The sequence below is a fragment of the Engraulis encrasicolus genome, chromosome 24 (genome assembly GCF_034702125.1).
Source record: "Engraulis encrasicolus isolate BLACKSEA-1 chromosome 24, IST_EnEncr_1.0, whole genome shotgun sequence".
In the NCBI taxonomy this organism is placed as follows: domain Eukaryota; kingdom Metazoa; phylum Chordata; class Actinopteri; order Clupeiformes; family Engraulidae; genus Engraulis; species Engraulis encrasicolus.
The window spans coordinates 9,337,177-9,359,068 of NC_085880.1; the positions used below are offsets into that span (position 1 = coordinate 9,337,177).

The 21,892-nt window shown below is 44.4% G+C and overlaps 4 protein-coding genes across 5 annotated transcripts in view; 3 read left to right on the forward strand and 1 right to left on the reverse strand.

Annotated features, from left to right (window-relative positions):
• LOC134440945 (uncharacterized) overlaps positions 1-1,692 on the forward strand; it is a 2,233-nt gene extending 541 nt beyond the window's left edge. Inside the window, exon 2 of the mRNA XM_063191102.1 lies at positions 632-1,692. Coding sequence (XP_063047172.1) covers positions 643-1,299 — 657 coding nt within the window. The 5' untranslated portion in view covers positions 632-642 and the 3' untranslated portion in view covers positions 1,300-1,692. The remainder of the gene's footprint in view (positions 1-631) is intronic.
• disc1 (DISC1 scaffold protein) overlaps positions 1-21,892 on the reverse strand; it is a 103,952-nt gene that overhangs the window by 67,125 nt on the left and 14,935 nt on the right. For both annotated transcript variants that reach the window (XM_063191570.1, XM_063191571.1), the window contains exons 4-8: positions 18,228-18,381; positions 16,572-16,671; positions 16,068-16,172; positions 15,418-15,545; positions 11,264-11,318 (exon numbers count right to left, since the gene is read on the reverse strand). In XM_063191570.1, coding sequence (XP_063047640.1) covers positions 11,264-11,318; positions 15,418-15,545; positions 16,068-16,172; positions 16,572-16,671; positions 18,228-18,381 — 542 coding nt within the window. The remainder of the gene's footprint in view (positions 1-11,263; positions 11,319-15,417; positions 15,546-16,067; positions 16,173-16,571; positions 16,672-18,227; positions 18,382-21,892) is intronic.
• Positions 2,543-5,736, forward strand: LOC134440781 (uncharacterized). The gene is made up of 2 exons (XM_063190913.1): positions 2,543-3,735; positions 4,421-5,736. Exon 2 carries the CDS (start codon positions 4,432-4,434, stop codon positions 5,086-5,088), a length of 657 nt encoding a protein of 218 aa, XP_063046983.1. The 5' UTR covers positions 2,543-3,735; positions 4,421-4,431; the 3' UTR covers positions 5,089-5,736.
• On the forward strand, positions 5,874-9,937 carry LOC134440782 (hyaluronan-mediated motility receptor-like). Its single transcript, XM_063190914.1, has 2 exons — positions 5,874-6,969; positions 8,852-9,937. The coding sequence occupies exon 2, from the start codon at positions 8,877-8,879 to the stop codon at positions 9,774-9,776; it is 900 nt and encodes a 299-aa protein (XP_063046984.1). The 5' UTR covers positions 5,874-6,969; positions 8,852-8,876; the 3' UTR covers positions 9,777-9,937.

Consider the following 21,892-nt stretch of genomic DNA (forward strand, 5'->3'; position numbering starts at 1 on the left):
GTTAATGCTAGTCAGTGGAATCTTTCATCTGCCATTTACGCACAATAAAGTAAATATAGGTCGCCCCAGTCAGTTGCAACTTCGAACGTAGGTCGTGTGACGTCTCCAAATGTGTTACTTTTCTAAGCTTGTGTGGTATCGGATGCGATGCCATGTTACGGCTTGTTGGTTTGGGGTGCCTTGACATTTTTAATGAATTGAAAGGGTGCCTCGCAAAAAAAAGGTTGAGAAACACTGCCTTAAAGCATGCAGTTCCACCAGTGGTACGCTGCAATATTCACTGAAATAACTCTACTACCATAGTATTACACCGCTGTCAGTACACAGGGTCTTTATTAATACATTACGAATTGGTCAATGCCTGTGTGGTAACAGGTCATTTATAACAGAGGCCGTGTCTTACTGGATTTAACACAGGGCATTACTATTTTGGTAGCAGTTGCTAGTGCTAAATCATGACGAAGGGATATGGGCTGCCTAACAGGAACTAGCAGAGCAGAAATCCAGTGGTAGCATGGAAAACATTGAATTGGGCAGGGTTGGTGAGTGGGGTTGAATTGGTGAACACCAAAACAACATCTGAAGTGCTAAAGGCGAACACTTTGTTTGTGTGTTTGTTTGTTTGTCACAGTGACTGTGAAGATGAGGGCCGCCATCTCACTGCTGATGCTGTTGTACTCCATGTGTGCAGTCCAGACCAGGCCAGGCCAGGGCACTGAGACGGTTGAAGTCTCGACCCAACCACACATCTCTGCTGAAGTGAAGGAACTTAGAGACATGGTGGTGGAGCTGAGGGTGACACTGAGATACACTCGAGATGAGCTAAAGGTATTGGAGGCCGACAACGTGGCAGTGAAAGAAAGACTGGCAGCCAGTGAGACGAAGGTGGCGATCCTGGATAGGGTGCTGCATGACACCAAAGCAGAAATGAAGACCGAGGTGGATGCTCTGAAGAAGGAAAATGTAGCACAAGAGGCAGAGTTGGCAGTATTGAAAACAAGACTGGCTGCTAGTGAAGCCGAAGTGATTCATGTGAGGAAGGAAACTGCCGCGCTGTCCGCTGAGCCAAGGTCAGTTGCTCAAAGACTGGCGGACATTGAGACTAGTATGGAGCAGTTGAAGAAAGACACTGCCACACAACATACAGTACTAGCTACTCTGAAGGCTGAGGTGATAAACCTGACCAAGAATTGTGCAGCCACTGAAAGCGATGTAAGAGAACTGAAGATAAACAGTGCAGCACATGACAAGGAACTGGCTGCTCTGAAGATCAGTCTGGCTGCAATGAAATTGGGATAGACAATCTGAAGGTGGAAAATTCAGCCCAAGGAGCAGAACTGACTGCAATGAAGAGCAGATTGGCAGCTACTGAGACAGACTTGAAGAATATGGAGAAAGAAATCAAATCAACACCCAAGGTGGCCTTCTCAGCAGGTCTGACGGAGTCAAGTTACATAAAGGCTGGAAGTAATGACCTTAACTTGGTCTTCAGAAGAATTATCACTAATGTTGGAGAGGCTTATAACAGCACAACAGGCTTCTTCAACGCTCCAGTCAGGGGAGTGTACTACTTCAGATTCACTGTTTTGGATATTTTGAAATCGCGTAGCATGATTATCACCATGCATAAGAATGGAAAGACGCTCATGTGGCTGCGTGAGTATGACACTGATGGATATGCCACGTATCTGTCCGGTGTCAGCTGGAGGAGGGCGATGCAGTAAATTTGGCAATCCCTGCAGGCCACCTGCTCTGGGACAGTTCTAGTAATCACTGCACCTTCAGTGGCTTCCTGATCTTCCCTCTTTAAACAGAGCAAACAACTCAACGTTGTCTTGTAAATGATCAGCAATGTGTATTTAATGATTTTAAATAAACAACTTTCAAACGAGTGTAACTGTGGAAATACTTCTATTTCTATCTACTATCGAATGATTCGTTCTACAAAGCAATTCTACTCATGGTGGCACACTCATCTACTTGGAAGGCAATGTGACAAGGAGGCACCCCACCCATCTCACCATCTCATCCCACCACTTAGTTAAGGCGGCCACCTTGACAACAAACACCAACGATACCACCTTGAGTGGGTTCACTGAAATGAGAGAGATAGACTCACTAAATGTTATTTCAGGTGAAATACACAAGACAAAATGCACATTATATGACAAGTAAACACACGCACGCACGCACGCACACATGCACGCACACACACACACACACACACACACACACACACACACACACACACACACACACACACACACACACACACACACACACACACACACACACACACACACAAACACACACACCTCAAAATGAGTACCTGAGGTTATGACAGTGGGAATTTTCTGATACCCAAGTGATTGGAGGCTTCTCTTCACGGTACCACGGCAACAGTCATACCAGGGAAACACACGGCACCACAGTAACCAAACTACTATATTCAGTGAGGGCCCTAACTGTGCAATCATTCTGTTGTCAAGGTGACGCCAAATGCCACTTTTCTTTCTGTGACAAATAATCATGCCTTTCTTTAAGTCCTTTTTATTTTCATCAAAGATGGAGTCATGGTGTGCTAAAACCAGACATCATCATAAATATAGGCTGTGGAAGTACTTCTATTTCTATCTACTATCGAATGATTCGTTCTACAAAGCAATTCTACTCATGGTGGCACACTCATCTACTTGGAAGACAATGTGACAAGGTGGCACCCCACCCATCTCACCATCTCATCTGGGTTCAAGTCCCAGCTGGGCAACTCTACTCCCCTTCGCTACAAATGGTGTCAGAAGTGGGATGGTACCGTGAGGCCATCGGAAGCGTACCCATTGTGTGTGAGCCGTAATTCCATGTGAGGGACCCCCAGGATTGGTGACCCCAGTGTGAGGGACCCCAGTGATGGGTGAAGCGCACGGGTGCGCTTCCCGAAGGGGAAGGCAGTGTGATGGAGTGACCATCACTAGGGTTGTGGGTGTGTTCTGACTGACATGCCAACGAGCCTGGCTCTTTGGTGTAGCGGTCAGAGCCCCGGTTTACTACCCCAGAAGATCTGGGTTCAAGTCCCAGCTGGGCAACTCTACTCCCCTTCGCTACAGTGACAAATAGTCATACCTTTCTTTAAGTCTTCTTTATTTTTGCAAAGATGGGGTAATATTGCGCCAAAACCAGACGCCATCAGAAACACACTATACTTCGTATTGGGAGTGAGTAGTTTAGCAGGGCCCTCGTGCTGGTAATGACAGGTAATGTGTTTTCAGAGGACACATAGCCCAACTTTTTTTAGTATTTATTTTTCTTCCTCCCATATGTTTCTAAAGCAAATGTTTTCACCCGATTCTCTTTTGTGGCATTTGATCGATTTTTGTGTACTTAGTTGGAACTTAGTCATTTTATTCCTTTCTCTTCCCTGGTAAATTTGTAACATTGGACTTTTGGAATGTTTGGCTGTTGACCTCTGTATCATCTGTGTGTTTAACATTATCACATCCTGTGGATTTTCCAGGATTTCTGTGGCAAATATTTGAACTCACTCCTCTGCACTTGAGTAATCACTCCTCAACCTAATCTCTGGGTGATCAATGGGTTTTTACGCCAGTGACTTGGTATATATTGCTGACCCTACCTAACACAGTCACAGACACTGCTGCTGAACTACCTCTGCTATTAATTAGCCCACTGCTGCTACGGCCACTACTACTGCCAGTAATATACGGAGGGTTCTTAAAGGTAAGGTCAAGGTTTAAAGTTTTTGTAATGATCAGTCCGAGGATAATTCAGAGGTATTCGCATTTTAAAATATATCAAGATATCAATGTTACAATGCCAGAAAAACAGTGCAAACTGGCAAGAGTACTGCATATTTTCTGGCTAAGAGAAAACTAAATAAGCAATAGGGCATGATCAGTGTATCGAATGCAGAAGCAGATGTCGAAGTGGAAGAATAAGAAATGTCCCATGAATAGACGAAGACAACTTGCCCTGTACAGTAGGAAAATGCAGATAGTAATGACATAGTCCCTTAATTCACGCAGTTCCACCAGTGGTACGCTACAATATTCACTGAAAAAAAATCTACTACCATAGTATTACACCGCTGTCAGTACACAGGGTCTTTATTAATACATTACGAATTGGTCAATGCCTGTGTGGTAACAGGTCATTTATAACAGAGGCCGTGTCTTACTGGATTTAACACAGGGCATTACTATTTTGGTAGCAGTTGCTAGTGCTAAATCATGACGAAGGGATATGGGCAGCCTAACAGGAACTAGCAGAGCAGAAATCCAGTGGTAGCATGGAAAACATTGAATTGGGCAGGGTTGGTGAGTGGGGTTGAATTGGTGAACACCAAAACAACATCTGAAGTGCTAAAGGCGAACACTTTGTTTGTGTGTTTGTTTGTTTGTCACAGTGACTGTGAAGATGAGGGCCGCCATCTCACTGCTGATGCTGTTGTACTCCATGTGTGCAGTCCAGACCAGGCCAGGCCAGGGCACTGAGACGGTTGAAGTCTCGACCCAACCACACATCTCTGCTGAAGTGAAGGAACTTAGAGACATGGTGGTGGAGCTGAGGGTGACACTGAGATACACTCGAGATGAGCTAAAGGTATTGGAGACCGACAACGTGGCAGTGAAAGAAAGACTGGCAGCCAGTGAGACTAAGGTGGCGACCCTGGATAGGGTGCTGCATGACACCAAAGCAGAAATGAAGACCGAGGTGGATGATCTGAAGAAGGAAAATGCAGCACAAGAGGCAGAGTTGGCAGTATTGAAAACAAGACTGGCTGCTAGTGAAGCCGAAGTGATGAATGTGAGGAAGGAAACTGCCGTGCTGTCCGCTGATCCAAGGTCAGTTGCTCAAAGACTGGCGGACACTGAGACTGGCATGGAGCAGTTGAAGAAAGACACTGCCACACAACATACAGTCCTGGCTACTCTGAAGGCTGAAGTGATAAAGCTGACCAAGAATTGTGTAGCCACTGAAAACAAAGTAAGAGAACAGAATATGAGCAGTGCAGCACATGACAAGGAACTGGCTGCTCTGAAGAGCAGTCTGGCTGCAATGAAATTGGAATAGACAATCTGAAGGTGGAAAATGCAGAACACGGAGCAGAACTGACTGCAATGAAGAGCAGATTGACAGCTACTGAGACAGAGGTGGAGAAAATGGAGAAAGAAATCAAATCAACACCCAAAGTGGCCTTCTCAGCAGGTCTGACAGAGTCAAGTTACATAAAGGCTGGAAGTAATGACCTTAACTTGGTCTTCAGAAGAATTATCACTAATGTTGGAGAGGCTTATAACAGCACAACAGGCTTCTTCACCGCTCCAGTCAGGGGAGTGTACTACAGTGTACTACCGCTCCAGTCAGGGGAGTGAACAGATCCAACAACTCAACGTTGTCTTGTAAATGATAATAATGTGTATTTTAACGATTTTCAATAAACCACTTTCAAACGAGGGTAACTGTGGAAATACTTCTATTTCTATCTACTATCGAATGATTCGTTCTACAAAGCAAATCTACTCATGGTCGCACACTCATCTACTTGGAAGACAATGTGACAAGGTGGCACCCCACCCATCTCACAATCTCATCCCACCACTTAGTTAAGGCGGCCACCTCGACAACAAACACCAACGGTACCACCTTGAGTGGGTCCACTGAAATGAGAGAAATAGACTCACTAAATGTTATTTCAGGTGAAATACACAAGACAAAATGCACATTATATGACAAGTAAACACACACACACACACGCACGCACGCTCGCACACACGCTCGCACGCACGCACGCGCACACACACACACACACACACACACACACACACACACACACACACACACACACACACACACACACACACACACACACACGCGCACACGCACGCACGCGCACACACACACACACACACACACACACACAAACACACACACCTCAAAATGAGTGCCTTAAAGGGTACTACGGATCCATTGACTTTCACTAGCTTAGCGACATGCTCCCTCTTTTAACTTGTCTTAAAGCAAGACAACGGCTTACATGAAAAATAAGACACTTTATCACCTTTATAAACCCCAGCCAACGATTTTAACTGTATTAAGCCCCAAAATAGTGGCATCCCCCTTTAAGATCATGACAGTGGGAATTTTCTGATACCCAAGTGATTAGAGGCTTCTCTTCACGGTACCACGGCAACAGTCATACCAGGGAAACACACGGCACCACAGTAACCAAACTACTATATTCAGTGAGGGCCCTACTGAGGGACCTCACTGTTGTCAAGGTGACACCAAATCCAAATGACAATCCAAATGTCACTTTCTGTTTCTGTGACAAATAGTCATACCTTTCTTTAAGTCTTCTTTATTTTTTGCAAAGATGGGGTTGCGCCAAAACCAGACGCCATCAGAAACACACTATACTTCGTATTGGGAGTGAGTAGGTTAGCACGGCCCTCGTGCTGGTAATGACAGGTAATGTGTTTTCAGAGGACACATAGCCCAACTTTTTTTAGTATTTATTTTTCTTCCTCCCATATGTTTCTAAAGTGAATGTTTTCACCCGATTCTCTTTTGTGGCATTTTATCTATTTCTGTGTACTTAGTTGGAACTTTGTCATGTTATTCCTTTCTCTTCCCTGGTAATTTTTTAATATTGGACTTTTGGAATGTTTGGCTGTTTACTTCTGTATCATTGTGTGTTTAACATTATCACATCCTGTGGATTTTCCAGGATTTCTGTGGCAAATATTTGAACTCACTCCTCTGCACTTGAGTGATCACTCCTCAACCTAACCTCTGGGTGATCAATGGGTTTTTATGCCAGTGACTTGGTATATATTGCTGACCCTACCTAACACAGTCACAGACACTGCTGCTGAACTACCTCTGCTATTAATTAGCCCACTGCTGCTACGGCCACTACTACTGGCAGTAATATACGGAGGGTTCTTAAAGGTAAGGTCAAGGTTTGAAGTTTTTGTAATGATCAGTCCGAGGATAATTCAGAGCCTAGGTATCAGCATTTTAAAATATATCACAATATCAATGTTTGTCTGTTAAAATGCCAAAAAAACTGTGCAAACTGGCAGGAGTACTGCATATTTTCTGGCTAAGAGAAAACTAAATAAGCAATAAGGCATGATCAGTGTATCGAATGCAGAAGCAGATGTCGAAGTGGAAGAATAAGAAATGTCCCATGAATAGACAGAAAACTTGCCCTGCACAGTGGCAAACTGCCGATAGTAATGACATAGTCCCTTAAAGCATGCAGTTCCACCAGTGGTACGCTGCAATATTCACTGAAATAACTCTACTACCATAGTATTACACCGCTGTCAGTACACAGGGTCTTTATTAACCCATTGGCGCCTGAGCCAGTTTTTAGAAAAGGTCCCCAATGCCTGAGGGGTTTTTGAGATAAGAAAAATTGGTTGAAAACTCCTATGAAAAATTCAATATCTCAGCGTCTGGAACACATAGGGACATGGGACAAATTGCATTTAAAAGGTAAAATCCTCTCCTTTCACGGGATTATGCTCATTCAGCATTAACACTAACACATATTCCTTAAAAAAATCATATCTCATAATAAAATGATTGAAAAAAAGTTTCATGTGCTTTCAGGATAATGCTTGATGCTGCTATTTATTATAGGCTATTAGGCTACTATTGCTACTGTCACAATAGCCGACTATAACTAAATCATAATAATCATTATTAGGCTATTATAATTATTAGGCAGTCATTTCTGCCATAAATCGGGGGACATTTGTCTGATACAGCCACTTGCTCTCCCACCGGCGAGTATGGCCGCTTTATTCCTCCAAACGTTATGCAGAGACCGATGAGCAATTTCATATCCTATTTTGAGACGGGGCTCCACTTCGAGCTGGATGTGTGGCCGCGCGTCTATAATTCGCATGTCTACCGTTGTCTGCCTCACCAATAGGTTATCACCATATCCGAAAGTTCCTCAGTGAAAATATTCTGAAATATATTTGAAGGACGTGCTTCCTCAGATATTGGCACCTTCGCCAATTGCCCTGAGTGTCGGAGTGAAGTTTTGGTAACGTCGGGGGCGAAATCTGACTGTTTATTTGGAAGCCACTTGCCCACCTCTTCATGCGGCCGCGGCAAATCACACTCCTGCTCTCTATCTAAATGGTCTTCAATCATATTTCCTTTCCTCGATTAAAATCTCTTCATTACCTTTCAACTGAACATCATGTTAGCTGTAACAGCGTGTCTTGCGAACCACAGCCTTCTTGTTCTTCTTTTTTTTGCCTGTGTGAAATGGCTAAACAACCCACGTCTGCAGAAGCAAGCATGGTTGATTGCGTTTGACATTTTTGTCGACGAATCAAACTTTTTTTTTTGCTACATGATCTTTTAAAAAATCGAGAACACCCACCTCTTGTGTATTTGAACAAAACATTGTGCATTGCATCTCCTATGCGTCTTGAAAATATTGACAAATCAATAATGTTGCGTTTTGCAACAACCGGCGTCAGGGCCAATGTTGCATAACGCAACAACCGGCGTCAATGGGTTAATACATTACGAATTGGTCAATGCCTGTGTGGTAACAGGTCATTTATAACAGAGGCCGTGTCTTACTGGATTTAACACAGGGCATTACTATTTTGGTAGCAGTTGCTAGTGCTAAATCATGACGAAGGGATATGGGCTGCCTAACAGGAACTAGCAGAGCAGAAATCCAGTGGTAGCATGGAAAACATTGAATTGGGCAGGGTTAATGGGTGGGGTACTAGGGAGGATTGCAGAACACTAACATTGGAAGTGCAAAAGGTGAAGACTTTGTGTGTTTGTGTGTTAGTTTGTTTGTCACAGTGACTCTGAAGATGAGGACCGCCATCTCACTGCTGATGCTGTTGTACTCCATGTGTGCAGTCCAGACGGAGAGCCAGGGCACTGAGGCGGTTGCTGCTGAAGTCTCAACGCAAACGGACAGGTCTGCTGAAATGAAGGAGCTTAGAGACATGTTGGTGGAGCTGAGGGCGACACTGAAACACACTCAAGAGTTCTTGGGGGCCGACCGCATGGCAGTGCAAGAAAGACTGACAGACACTGACAGAAAGGTGGCAATTCTGCATAGTGTGCTGGGTGCCAGCAAAGCAGAAATGAAGACTGAGGTGGATGACCTGAAGAGGGAAAATGCAGCACAACAGGCGGAGTTAACACTATTGAAAACAAGACTGGCTGCTAGTGAAGCCAAAGCGATTAATCTGAAGGTGGAAAATGCAGAACACGGAGCAGAACTGACTGCAATGAAGAGCAAATTGGCAGCTACTGAGACAGAAGTGAAGAACATGGAGAAAGAAATAAAATCAACACCCAAGGTGGCCTTCTCAGCAGGTTTGACAGACTCAAAATTCATAGTGGCTGGGAGTAATGCCCTGAACCTGGTCCTCAGTCGAATCATCACGAATGTTGGAGAGGCTTATAACAACACAACAGGCTTTTTCACCGCTCCAGTCAGGGGGGTATACTATTTGAGGTTCACTGTTTTGGATGTTTTGGACACACAGGAAATGGGTATTAGAATGCTTAAGAATGGACAGCAGCTCATTTGGCTGAGCGAGTATGACACTGATGGAATTGGCACATATCTGTCCAGTGGTTTAACTCTTCAGCTGGAGGAGGGTGATGTGGTTAATTTAGGAATCCTGGCAAACTACAGGCTCTGGGATAGCTCTAGTAATCACTGCACCTTCAGTGGCTTCCTGCTTTTCTCTCTCTGAACAGAGTAAAGAATCCGCCGGGGTGTCGTACGTAATGTTGATGTTAGATTTTGATGTTGTGTTGTGTTGTGTTGTGTTGTGTTGTCTTGTGTTGTGTTGTGTTGTGTTCTGTTATGTTGATGTAAGAATGAAGATGTTAAAATAAACCCCTATCAAAGGAGTGTAACTGTGTGGAATGACTTCTTTCTATCATTGACTAATTCTTTCTACACTGCAATGCTAATCACAATGACACGCTCAGCTTGTCTGATTATGGAATGAAATGTTTAATCTGGGCCCAGAAGTGGAGAAGATCTGGGTTCAGTCCATAAGCAAAATTGAGGCTTATAGATAGAACCAACGGTTGTTTCTGCACTTTCTAGACATGTTATCACTGTACTAAGCGTGCCAAGACAACCCACTACTGCACACAGATCCAAAATGTAAAAGATGTTTGGAAAATGCGATGTGATTTCATGTGATTGTCTGACTCTGAGCTGAGAAACAAAGAGGATGGAGGTGTCTAGCCTGGTTTCTACCAGACCTCTGTATGTTTGAGCTCTGGAGCCCCCTGGTAGTGGAGCTCATGAAGCTGTGCAGAACTACAGGTCGGGCAAGAGCCAGGCAAGGAAGTGTCAGCTTCAAAATGGGCAACAGAGCTGAGCTTTGATGCTTTACAGACACATACAAAAGATCACATGAGGATACACACACAAACACACGTGTGCGCCACACACACACACACACACACACACACACACACACACACACACACACACACACACACACACACACACACACACACACACACACACACACACACACACACACACACACACACACACACACACACACACACACACACATGACGCAGAGTGACAAGCAGACAGACAGGCAGACAGACACACACTCACCCAAACCAGGGTGTTTTTGCAGTGTGAAAATAAAATGAAGCCTGAGTGTAATCTAAAACAACAAAATGTGCAACCCATCTATGTGGTTGCTGATATTTGATGATAATGGCCATAATGGTGTTAGAAGGATCTGTTACTTGCTGTGACTGTGTGTGTCCTAATTCAGGTGCTGTCGATTGTAATGATGATAATGGTCAGATCGATAGAGAACAAAGGAGGAGCTTTCACTTACTTTAGTTGTGTGTGCCACTCCTCATATGGCACACACATGAGGACTATAATGGTCATAATAGGAGATGCGTAAAGAGGAGATGCATAGAAGGGGCAGGAGGTGGTTGTAGAGAATGAGCAGGATAAGAAGGGTTCACTTACTTTAGCTGTGTGTGTGTGTGTGTGTGCGTGTGTGTGTGTGTGTGTGTGTGTGTGTGTGTGTGCGTGCGTGCGTGCGTGCATGCGTGCGTGCGTGCGTGCGTGCGTGCGTACATGTGTGTGCGTGTGCGTGCGCGTGCGTGTGTGTGTGTCTGTGTGTCTGTGTGTGTGTGTGTGTTTGGAGGGGTGGTCGAGACTGAGGAGGATAAAGGAGTGTTCACTTACTTTAGCTGTGGCTTCCTTAATGGAGAGACTCAGCGCCTGCTCCTGCTCCTGAAGTCTGGAATCAAACAGAGGAAAAGAAGCAAGACAACAAATTCGGTTTAATGTCATTTGGGTTCCTTTTTCAGATGAAAGACTGCAATGTCTGCCCCAAAATCACCCCCTCAGACAAAAGGAAATAAAATAAGGCCAGAGGGAATCTCTCTAAGTAGACTATACTGTAACTGGCAAAAATAGCGGATACAGATTTCAGCCTTTGGTGTCATTGGAATGGAGCCCAACTGGAATGGGCTCTCATTGGACATGCCATGCTGGCAGACAATAGAGCTGACTGATTTGCTGTTATGAGGGAGAAGAAAGATTATAAACGAAAGGAAAATCACAAAGAAAACAATCTGGACAAGAGAAGTAGAACATAATAATAAAAATACCATGACCAGAGCCAAAAAAATGTATGATTGTATTATTATACAAAAAACAGCCTCAAACCATTGTGGATGAATGACCACCCCATGACTAACATCCCAAGAAGGACCAAGAGAGGAGAAGAGGGGGGTGGGGGTGCTATAGAAGGAATGCCTCCAAGCTCTTTTCTTGGTGGGTGCGAACGAACACCACGCCAGCCCAGCCCTTGGAACAGCTGTAGCGCTGTCTGTTTAACAAATTCACAATAACAAAGGGATAATGAACATGATTAATAAGGCTGCCTGCTAGACAACACGGTCTGGCGGGGGGAAAAGAGCGGAGAGAACAGGGAGGAGGGGACGGGAGAGAGAACCAGGGACGCTAAGATGGGCCAATGCTTGGTAAAACACTGCCTCCCTCTGGCCATGAAAGGAACTGACACCTGGTGCCCAGCCTTGGCTATGCTGACAAGACTGACTGGCTGTTTCCAGCTAGCTAGTTAGTTCGGGGGGTCAGTTGTCCCAGGCCCAGGGAGAGAGGGGGCCCAATTTGGGTCCTCATATATGTATTGCCAAGGTGACAAAGGGGGGCAAAGGGGTCAGTTGTCCCGGGCCCAGGGAGAGAGGGGCCCCAAAATTGGGTCCTCATTGCATTGTATGTATTGGATCGGGGGCCCTTTCGAATTACTTTGTCCAGGGCCAAAAGCTGTCAGCGGCCCAGAGCTGGTTAATGCAATGGTGCCAGTGCTGGTGACAGGAGGTTGCATTCTCGTTTGCCCATGATGCCAAGGTGACTGCCTGTCAAGTATCCAATATCAGACAGACAGCAGGGGGTCACTGCACAACGCACACAGACCAACCCGCCACTCCCCCTGCCCTGCGAGAGCCCACAAACAGTCATCTGCATTTCTGTCACCCTTAGACACACACATGCAAACACACACATGAACACACACACACACACACACATACACGCGCACACTCACACACTCACATGCACACATGCAAACACACACATGCACACACACACACACGCACACACATGCACACAAACACACACACGCGCGCGCACACACACACACAATAACACACAGCCACCACCACTGCCACCGCCGCGGCTGGAGAGTGGCCAAGATTGCTTTCCATTACGTCGGCTCTGGGGCCATTAACTCTGGCTGGCATGTGCGAAAGAATTAATTTGCATCGGAGGAGGAAAATAATAAAAATTCATGGCGATGGCGGAGGGAGGCACAGGAAGGTTCAATTTCATTTGGGACGGGTGGGACGGACAGGTGAGGGGAGAGAGAGGGGGGGAGAAAGAGAGGGAGAGAGAGAGAGAGAGAGAGAGAGAGAGAGAGAGAGAGAGAGAGAGAGAGAGAGAGTCAGGGGTGAATGAGGGGAAGATGGAGGGAAGAGCAGTGACAGGTAGAAAGAGAAAGAGGGAGACAGACATAGAGAGAGAGAACAAGAAAGAGAAAGTTACAGAGAAAGAGAGAAAAAGAGTGTATCATGGAAATAAAGATAATAGAAGCTGAGAGAGAAAGAGAGAAACAATAACAAAAAAGCTCTCAACAACTAACTCAATATTATTCCCATCAAAGCGTCAAGCAACCACTGCACTCATTCTGCTGCTGTAAGCTCAACTGTACGAGAAGAAAACTAATTTCTAAGACTGTGTCCTGAAAATATATCACTGTCACAAAGAGCTCTGTTTTCTGACAGGGATGGCTGCATTCTGCAAGTTCAGATGTGTGTGTTGTTATCCGTTTCCTCCTTTGCTTTACCCGCTTTGTAATCCTCTCAGCCTCAAACCGCACACGAACATGACACCTTAAAAAGTCTATTTCCCCAGAGAGCGTATGAAAGGCTCTCATCGAGTAAAGATGAGGAACATGAGATACGAGGTCCAATCCACAGCAGTCGATGGCAGCTTGCATTGCTGAGGCTTTCGCAAAATCCCTTTTTGCTTTCCCGAAACAGAGAGGGAATGTATACTGTTTCTCCAGCATTCCATATTCTCGGAAAATCTCGCAAACAAACACCTAGAACCGACACGTCAAGATACCCCAAACATCTCATTTTCACAGCGTGGGTATGTAGCGGATTGATAGTAAGATCAAATGTCTTACTATTACTGTCATACCAAGACTAAGTGCATAAGAAAAAAATCTGAAGAGAGGACAAGATTATTTCAATAGGATAATGATGGCGTGGATGCTTACATGAACCTCGACTACATAATAGGAAGACGAAAAAGAATGAGGTTAGAAGACAAAAAATAGTGTGACAAAGTTCATTTCCAGTTCATACTCAGATTTGACAACGTATGTAGTAGCAGCAGAGAAACGTCATTGTCCCCTAAATACAGGTAAATTGGATAGGTAGCATAGCAAAACAAATACATTCTTTCATAGTAGGGCCAATCTCACCAAAAGATTCAAGTCTGAGAGTCCAGAGAGAGAGAGAGAGAGAGAGAGAGAGAGAGAGACCAGACCAAGGAAGGGTCTTGAAAGCTAGCCATTATTAACGCAGCCTCCCCTGAAGTAGAGAGGGGGGCTAGCAGCAGCAGCAGATGCTATCGCTACGCCCTGTCTAATGCGGCACCAGCCAGGGTATGGATTGGCTTTAAATGTCAGTCTTTGAGATGACTCTGAGATAACAGCAGAGCTGTGAGGTCCAAGGATAAAAAACATGGAGGGGGAGGGATAGCGAAGGAGAGAGGGAGAGAGGGAGGGATGGAGGAAAGGAAGTGGGGAGCAGATTCAGATCATCTTTTCTTTTTCCTCTTTTCACATCTCTCCTTTTATTCTATCACAGACACAATTCAACACCATTCAGTTTCGGGCTGATATCGATCAGACGAGGCCTATATACTGGATGGCTGCCATTTTCTTACAAACACGTTGAGCAAAAGCCCCTCCAACACCCTTGCGCTACATATGGTCGGCACCCATAACCCCGTTTATACTGCGGGCCATCAGCCCTGGAGTCAAAGGGGGACTTAAAGAGCCAGTTGGAAGTTGCACTTATTTCGCCTCTGCTACAGCCCAGTGCTACAGTTCCAGTTGCGTTTAGCCACCGTGTTCATAGCTCCTATGATACCTTGTGTGAAATAATTGCGTAACTTTGCTTAGTTATGCCCTGGTTACAACTCTGTGTCAGCTGCCCCAGCATGTTTAATATAATAATTAATAATCATATTGTAAATATGTGGGAGCAAGGGCAATCGTACTTGAAAAAGGGCAGTGTCACCATGGCACTGCCACTGGCTTGAGGTCAAACACCACGTTTGGCTCACAGTACGAGCGTATATGTGTAACAAATAGTTGTATCAATGTGTGTGGTTTGTGCAGCTTAGTGCTGCCCCCTGATGGGTATATTCAGGTGGTACAACACTCAGTCAGGGCCAACGGGTCCGCAACTATTTTTGGATAATGAGAAAAACCTGTGCACTCCATACTTCAATCCAATACCACAATGCTGTGTCTAGAGCAAGCTCTGACCAATCCCAAACTCAACTCGTAATTCCCCCTATCACACTGGTGTTAACAGAGTGCAGAGTGATGCAGGAGTTCATAGGAGGTTTAGTGACAAGCCTTACGAGTGTGTGTGTGTGGGGGGGCAGAGGCATGTGCGTGTGGGTGTGTGTGTGTGTGTGTGCATGTGTGTGGGGGGGGGTGTGTGTGTGTGTGTGTGTGTGTGTGTGTGTGTGCATGTGTGCAGTCCATATGGCATATGTGGAGTGAGTCTCACCTATGCAGCAGTGAGGGGGGAGAGAGGCAGATCCGTGTGCGGTGATGGGAGGTCAGCAGGTCCTCTAAGGAGCGCCCCATCTGGCGCAGGTGAGATGGGGTACAGCTACGCAACACTGGACCCTCCACCTGCAGCAGAATAGAATAGAATAGAATAGAATAGAATAGAATAGAATAGAATAGAATAGAATAGAATACACAACAGTCAGAACCAGTTGAACTGTTTTGTGATATCTGATTGGATGACTGTCTTTGTCTTAGTACTCATAGCCGAATGACAGCCAGGGTGATATCTGTTAGCGATTCCCTTCCTACTAATTTCATATTGCTTAAATATAATATAATATAATATAATATAATATAATATAATATAATATAATATAATATAATATAATATAATATAATATAATATAACATAATATAATATAATATAATATAATATAATATAATATAATATAATATAATATAATATAATATAATATAATATAATGTGTACGCGCTTGTGTGCCCGTGTGTGTGTGAGTGAGTGTGTGTGTGTGTGCAGTGAGTGTGTCAGTGTCAGTGTGCGCCCATGTGAGTGTGTGTGCGTGTGTGTGTGCGTGCGCGCATGTGAGTGTGTGTGTGTGTGTTTGAACTCTGATGTGAGCTGACCTCCTCCAGCTCCTGTAGCTGCTCCTCTCGTGCGATTCGCTCATCCAGCGCAGCACTACGCACCTCCAACTCAGCCAACCGCGCCCGCAACTCACTCACCTCACACTGGAGAGAGAGACAGATGGGGAGAGAGAGAGTGAGAGAGTAATAGGGAGATAGAGAGAGAGAGAGATAGATAGATAGATAGATAGAGAGAGAGAGAGAGAGAGAGAGAGAGAGAGAGAGAGAGAGAGAGAGAGAGAGAGAGAGACAGATGGAGAGAGAGAGACATAGAGGTAGAGAGAGAGAGAGAGAGAGAGAGAGAGAGAGAGAGAGAGAGAGAGAGAGAGAGAGAGAGAGAGGAAGATAGATAGATAGATAGATAGAGCTTCATCAAGTTGGCCATACTTAAAGGTCATACTTGTAAGAGAGACCACTGTTGTAATGCTATTAACTGGAATTAGGGATGTATTCAAATCTAGAAAATGGAATAAAAAAGAGAAAGTTGTTTTTTGTTGCGCTCACCTGAATTTGCTGTTTCTCTTGAACCAGAAGCTCTTTCCTATGCTGTGGACTTTCTGTGCTGCTCGAACTGTCCACACATCCAGCTGTCTCCACCGTGTCCCTTCAAGAGAGGAAGAAGAGTTCAAGATCAAATTTAAGTATATCATGAATTTTCTACAGTAAAGGCTAAGAGGCTTTTGGAGTTGTGCTTCTGCTGAAAACTGCACTATTCCCATTCATACTACTGAAAATAACAACAAAATAATAAATCAGTGATAAATAAATCAGTGACCATCTCTTGCGTTTTACTGCTGGTTTGGGCTCAATTAGCCCCCACAATAGCCTGGCTTTCTGCAGACCTGTGTAGCTCCACACATGTTTGCGAGCACTTGCAGATCTGGGAGAGCTGCACGATGGATTCGTCTTCAGAAGGCATGGCTTTACCTTGTTTGCCCTTGTCCACCAATATTTTCTTTCAAAACCATTCTCTGTTCATCTTTTAAACAATCAATATGTGGTAAAGTCTACGATGCAGTTGGCGCGCGACCCCTCGATGCAAGTCGCCATTGTTATCTGAAACAATCGCTTTTGACAAGATTCAGTACCATTTAATTCCCAAATGGCGTGCTGGTGACCAGGCCTGTGTGTGGAGCTCAAGCTGTGTGGAACTACACGGGTCTGGCAAGAGCCAGGCTACAGCCACAAAGGAAAAGTAGTATTCAAAATCAAAATGTACAATTCCAGAATAATCAATACAGACAAAGAAGATCAATTGTATACTGGCCCCGAAACAGTAGTGGCTCTTCCGAAAACTCTACAGCTATGATTATAATGATTGCATAAGAAAGGAAAGCACCACACACACACACACACACACGCACACGCACACGCACACGCACACGCACACGCACACACACACACACACACACACGCACACGCACACGCACACACACACACATAAGGCACACACAAAGCCCACACACACAGTGACAGGCAGTCAGGAACTTTCTTGCACGCACGCACGCACGCACACATGCACACACACACACACACACACACACACACACACACACACACACACACACACACACACACACACACACACACACACACACACACACACACACACACACACACACACACTAGAATCCGGCAGCAGGTTCTCTCGTGTGCCATTCCAACAGTAGGGAGACAAGAGCAGGCCTCCACCTGGCTTCCTTCCTGTGCTGAGGCCTATTTTCAGACTCTAGCTCACATTATTATCACCCCCGCAACAAGTCACAGGCACCGCGCGAACAAAACGCCGGAGCTCTACTCTAGATTATAGTATCAAGCTGAATACGTTTTACGGGTCTTTCTTGTAAGTCCAACTTTTGTGGTATTTCTGTGCAGTAACAGAGATGTGGCATTTACCGTGCAATAACATTGCTTAGACAAAATGCAACTGGAATATCTGGTAATAAATTAACTTATAATTGGCGCAGAGCCTATGTTATAAACTTACTGTCACCAAAATTTTAACGACCAAGTCTTACTCTGTTAGTTAAACAAAGAAATATGATGTCAAATATATAGATAGTGCTTCCTATTCTGATATGTGGTATCATCATGAGGAGGAGGACACGTGTCAATACAGCAAAAAAATGATTTAAAAAAAATACATAGCTCATGACTGACCGTGGTTCCGTGTTTGTCCTGCGGAGGGCGCTGGTGACGGCGGTGCTGAGGCGGTGCAGGAGGCCGCAGACGGCCGGGTGTCTGGAGGGGAGGCCAGGCTGCAGGGAGGCCCTCTCTCTCCTCAGCTCCTCCAGCTTCTTACCAAAGCGCTCCGCTAAGGACCACACACAGACAGTACCGACATGATTAGATGGCACACACGAACCACTCACACACACACGCACGCACACGCAAACACACACACCACACCCATGCTTACATCATACAAACACACACACAGACGCACACACACCCGAGCTTCTATCAAATTGCTCTGCTGCGGATCACACACGTTTACACATGCTACATGTTCGCATCACGCACACACACACACACACATTACACAGTTTATATCACAGACACACACACACAGACACACACAGACACACACACCCCACCCATGCTTACATCATACACAAACACTGCACATGTTCACATCATGCACACTGCATATATGTACATGTAGTGTACATGTAGATGTTTATATTACACAAGACACTCAGATCTTTACATGTTCATACTAGTGATACTGTTTTTCATATCTGCTTTTACAAAATACTTTCCCCATTAATCACTCCTATTGCTTCTGGGTTGCACCATTCACTTCAGAAAATGGTCTTTCTTTCACGGGTAAAGAGTTGTGGAAATACTCTTTGAGTATCAGACGCACGCACACTCACGTACACGCACACGCACACACACACACACACACACACACACACACACACACATACACACACACACACACACACAAACACACACACACAGACAAGCACACTAAAGTCACACACACACACACACACACACACACAAACACCCACACCCACACACACACACACACACACACACACACACACACACACACACACACACACACACACACACACACACACACACTAAAGTCATACACACACACACACACACACACACACACACACACACACACGGTTCTGTGCCAAACAAACTCATTCCTCCTCTTCTAAAACTGGACTACTCTACACGAGAGGTTGTTAATCGGCAGTCAGAAACCCAATTACTGTGTTGGGCTCTGCTGTGTATCAGCAGCACTTGGTACTGACTGCAGGGCTTGCAAGGATCACATGCACATGGGACTACTAGCCCACGTCAGGATTAAAAGGCACAACAATTAACACTCTCTGAAGAAGACCACCAAAATGAATAGTGGTGCATCTAAGACAGACATGTTTGGACAAAAAGCCCAATTCCCAGCCAGCTTCTCAGGTCTGTAGATTGTGCATAATGTCTATGATTAAAGAACATTCTGTAGGTAATGCTGTGCCTGATAAAAGGTGACATGACATCGTCAAATGGCCAGATAGGCAATAAGTTAATACCACTACGTAGACACAAAACAAAACTCAGCAGCACTATGAAAGGAAGAGAAATAGGCAGACATAGTACTATAAAAAGAAGATGAAAGGCAATACAAATCTGTTTATGCTTCTACTTTTGTGGAGCACATTGATCTGCCTTTTGCAATGGAATGCGCTATACAGTACAAATAAACTAACCCTGCCAAAAACTCTGATACTTCTAGAATTTGATAGAACAATCTAATACTTCATTGATTTCATTCATTGGACTTGAACAAGAGGGGGTTAGATGATTTAGTGGCATGTGGCACATGCTAATCCAAGTGTGGTCACATGGCGGTATTCTTGGTTATGGTAGGCTACTACGGTCATGTTTGTAAATTTGTTGAACTGCGCATACCAAAACTAATTTCTAAACCTAACCTGCCAGTGAATAATGTGTGTGTCCACCAACCTATAAACATGTTGAACTGATCCTAGAGCAAAATCCCCTCCTAACCCTAACCTGCCAGTGAATAATGTGTGTCCACCAACTGATAACATATCCTTCCTTTGGCATGCCACTTTCGCATGCCACACGCCACGAAAAATGATCTATCCCCTACTGACTTGAGCCCATGCACTATAGTGTTGATTCATGTCAGCCCATGCTGTAAGCGTTGCACATTTGTGACTTTCCAGAAGAAAACAAGCCACAAGCAGGCCAGGCAAAACCGAGAAAATCATCATTTTTTCTTTCGTGATTTTTGCAGGATCTGGTTGATCAAGTTGAGGTCTTGAAGACACTACTCAATGCTTCAGAAAACAGAATAAGTTTGTCCAAAAGCATACATTTTGTCTGTAGCCCCTTAATGCGCACCGTACCTCCAGAGGCACCCTGTAAGAGTCATTGAAATGTAACTACCATAGGACTACAATACTATGACATAACACAGGGCCTTTAGTAATGCACCACGACTTGGTCATTACCAGAGTGGTAACAACAAATGTATAAAGCCGCGTCTTAAGGGGTTAAAAGGTCTAGCTTCGTGTTTTTTTCTATGGACAAGAGAAGAGACAGTTTCAGAGCTCTCTCTTTTCTACTTCAAATTTATTTCAATTCAAATTTATTCAAGAAATTTAACACATTCAAATGGCCACTATTTCATCAGATGCCATCAAATGTAAGGTACCGGTACAATACGTAAGGTATCACTGTAAAGCTTATAATCTGCCCTATCAGCATCTATTATTAGCTCAACATGCCCCCGGACCTACTTGCAGCCTGTTGTCTTCTGGCTAGTCACATTTGACATTGCAATATATATGCCACTTCCGTTACAATTTGCTGAACGACTGAAATTATTTTGAAAACTTAATTATAGGCGTTTCAAGAACTCGTTAGTGTGGTTGGTAACACTTTATTTTAGGGATACATCTATTAGCACTAATACATACAATATTAATGCCTGTGTAAGTAACGTGTAAGGCATGTACTAAGCAAAATAAGACAGTTGTTAAGCATGTATTCACAAATGTCTTGTTCATGCCCAATTAGGGATTTATTACTAATATAACCTTAGTAAGGACCAGTAAGCCTATATTTCTATTTATTAGTAAGTAGTAAGTGGCAGAATTCAATGTGTATAAGCTCCCGACACACTGTGTGAACAAACCCTGAACAGTGTGAAAACAGATGCGGAATAAGGGTCCCTATTCTAAAGTGATGCATTGGTCAGCCCAGATGGCTCAGGGCCTCCGCACTACCAAAGTCCCCCTCATTACCTAGGGCCCCCACAACCTAGCCCCCCCCCCCATCCACAAAGTGTAAGGGTATATTAAATAATTACTACATACTCAGATGAGTCCTCTAGTTTCCTCTTTTTCACAACTACATAAAGAAGGTAACAGGAGCCGTTATATAGCAAGGATTGAACATACACTTGTCGATGGCGGTGGGTTGGTGAGACGTAATTTTTTTCTTGTACCACTGAGTTTAAATTGTAAAAACCCCAAAAATAAATGCAGAACATTAGAATAATAGTTTTGAAGCAAAACTAATCTATTCTTTTGTGATAATTAAGTTAATGTTTGAGAACATTAGCTTCAAGAAGTGCAGTGCATGATGGGTACGCAATCTAGGCCAACAGACAACCTACCCAGCTCTGAGCCTATGTCCTTAGCTCCTCCCCTCACTCGTGAAATTTACATGCTATCCAAACAATTTGCCATGAATGTAACAACAAAAATATTATCATTGCATCATTGGCCATTCATTGCATTTCTGACTAAGGACGTATCCATCATGCATTG

Bases quoted from the DNA above. Each gene is read 5' to 3' on its own strand.
- LOC134440781 (XM_063190913.1), top strand. From the start codon at position 4,432: ATGAGGGCCGCCATCTCACTGCTGATGCTGTTGTACTCCATGTGTGCA.
- LOC134440782 (XM_063190914.1), top strand. From the start codon at position 8,877: ATGAGGACCGCCATCTCACTGCTGATGCTGTTGTACTCCATGTGTGCA.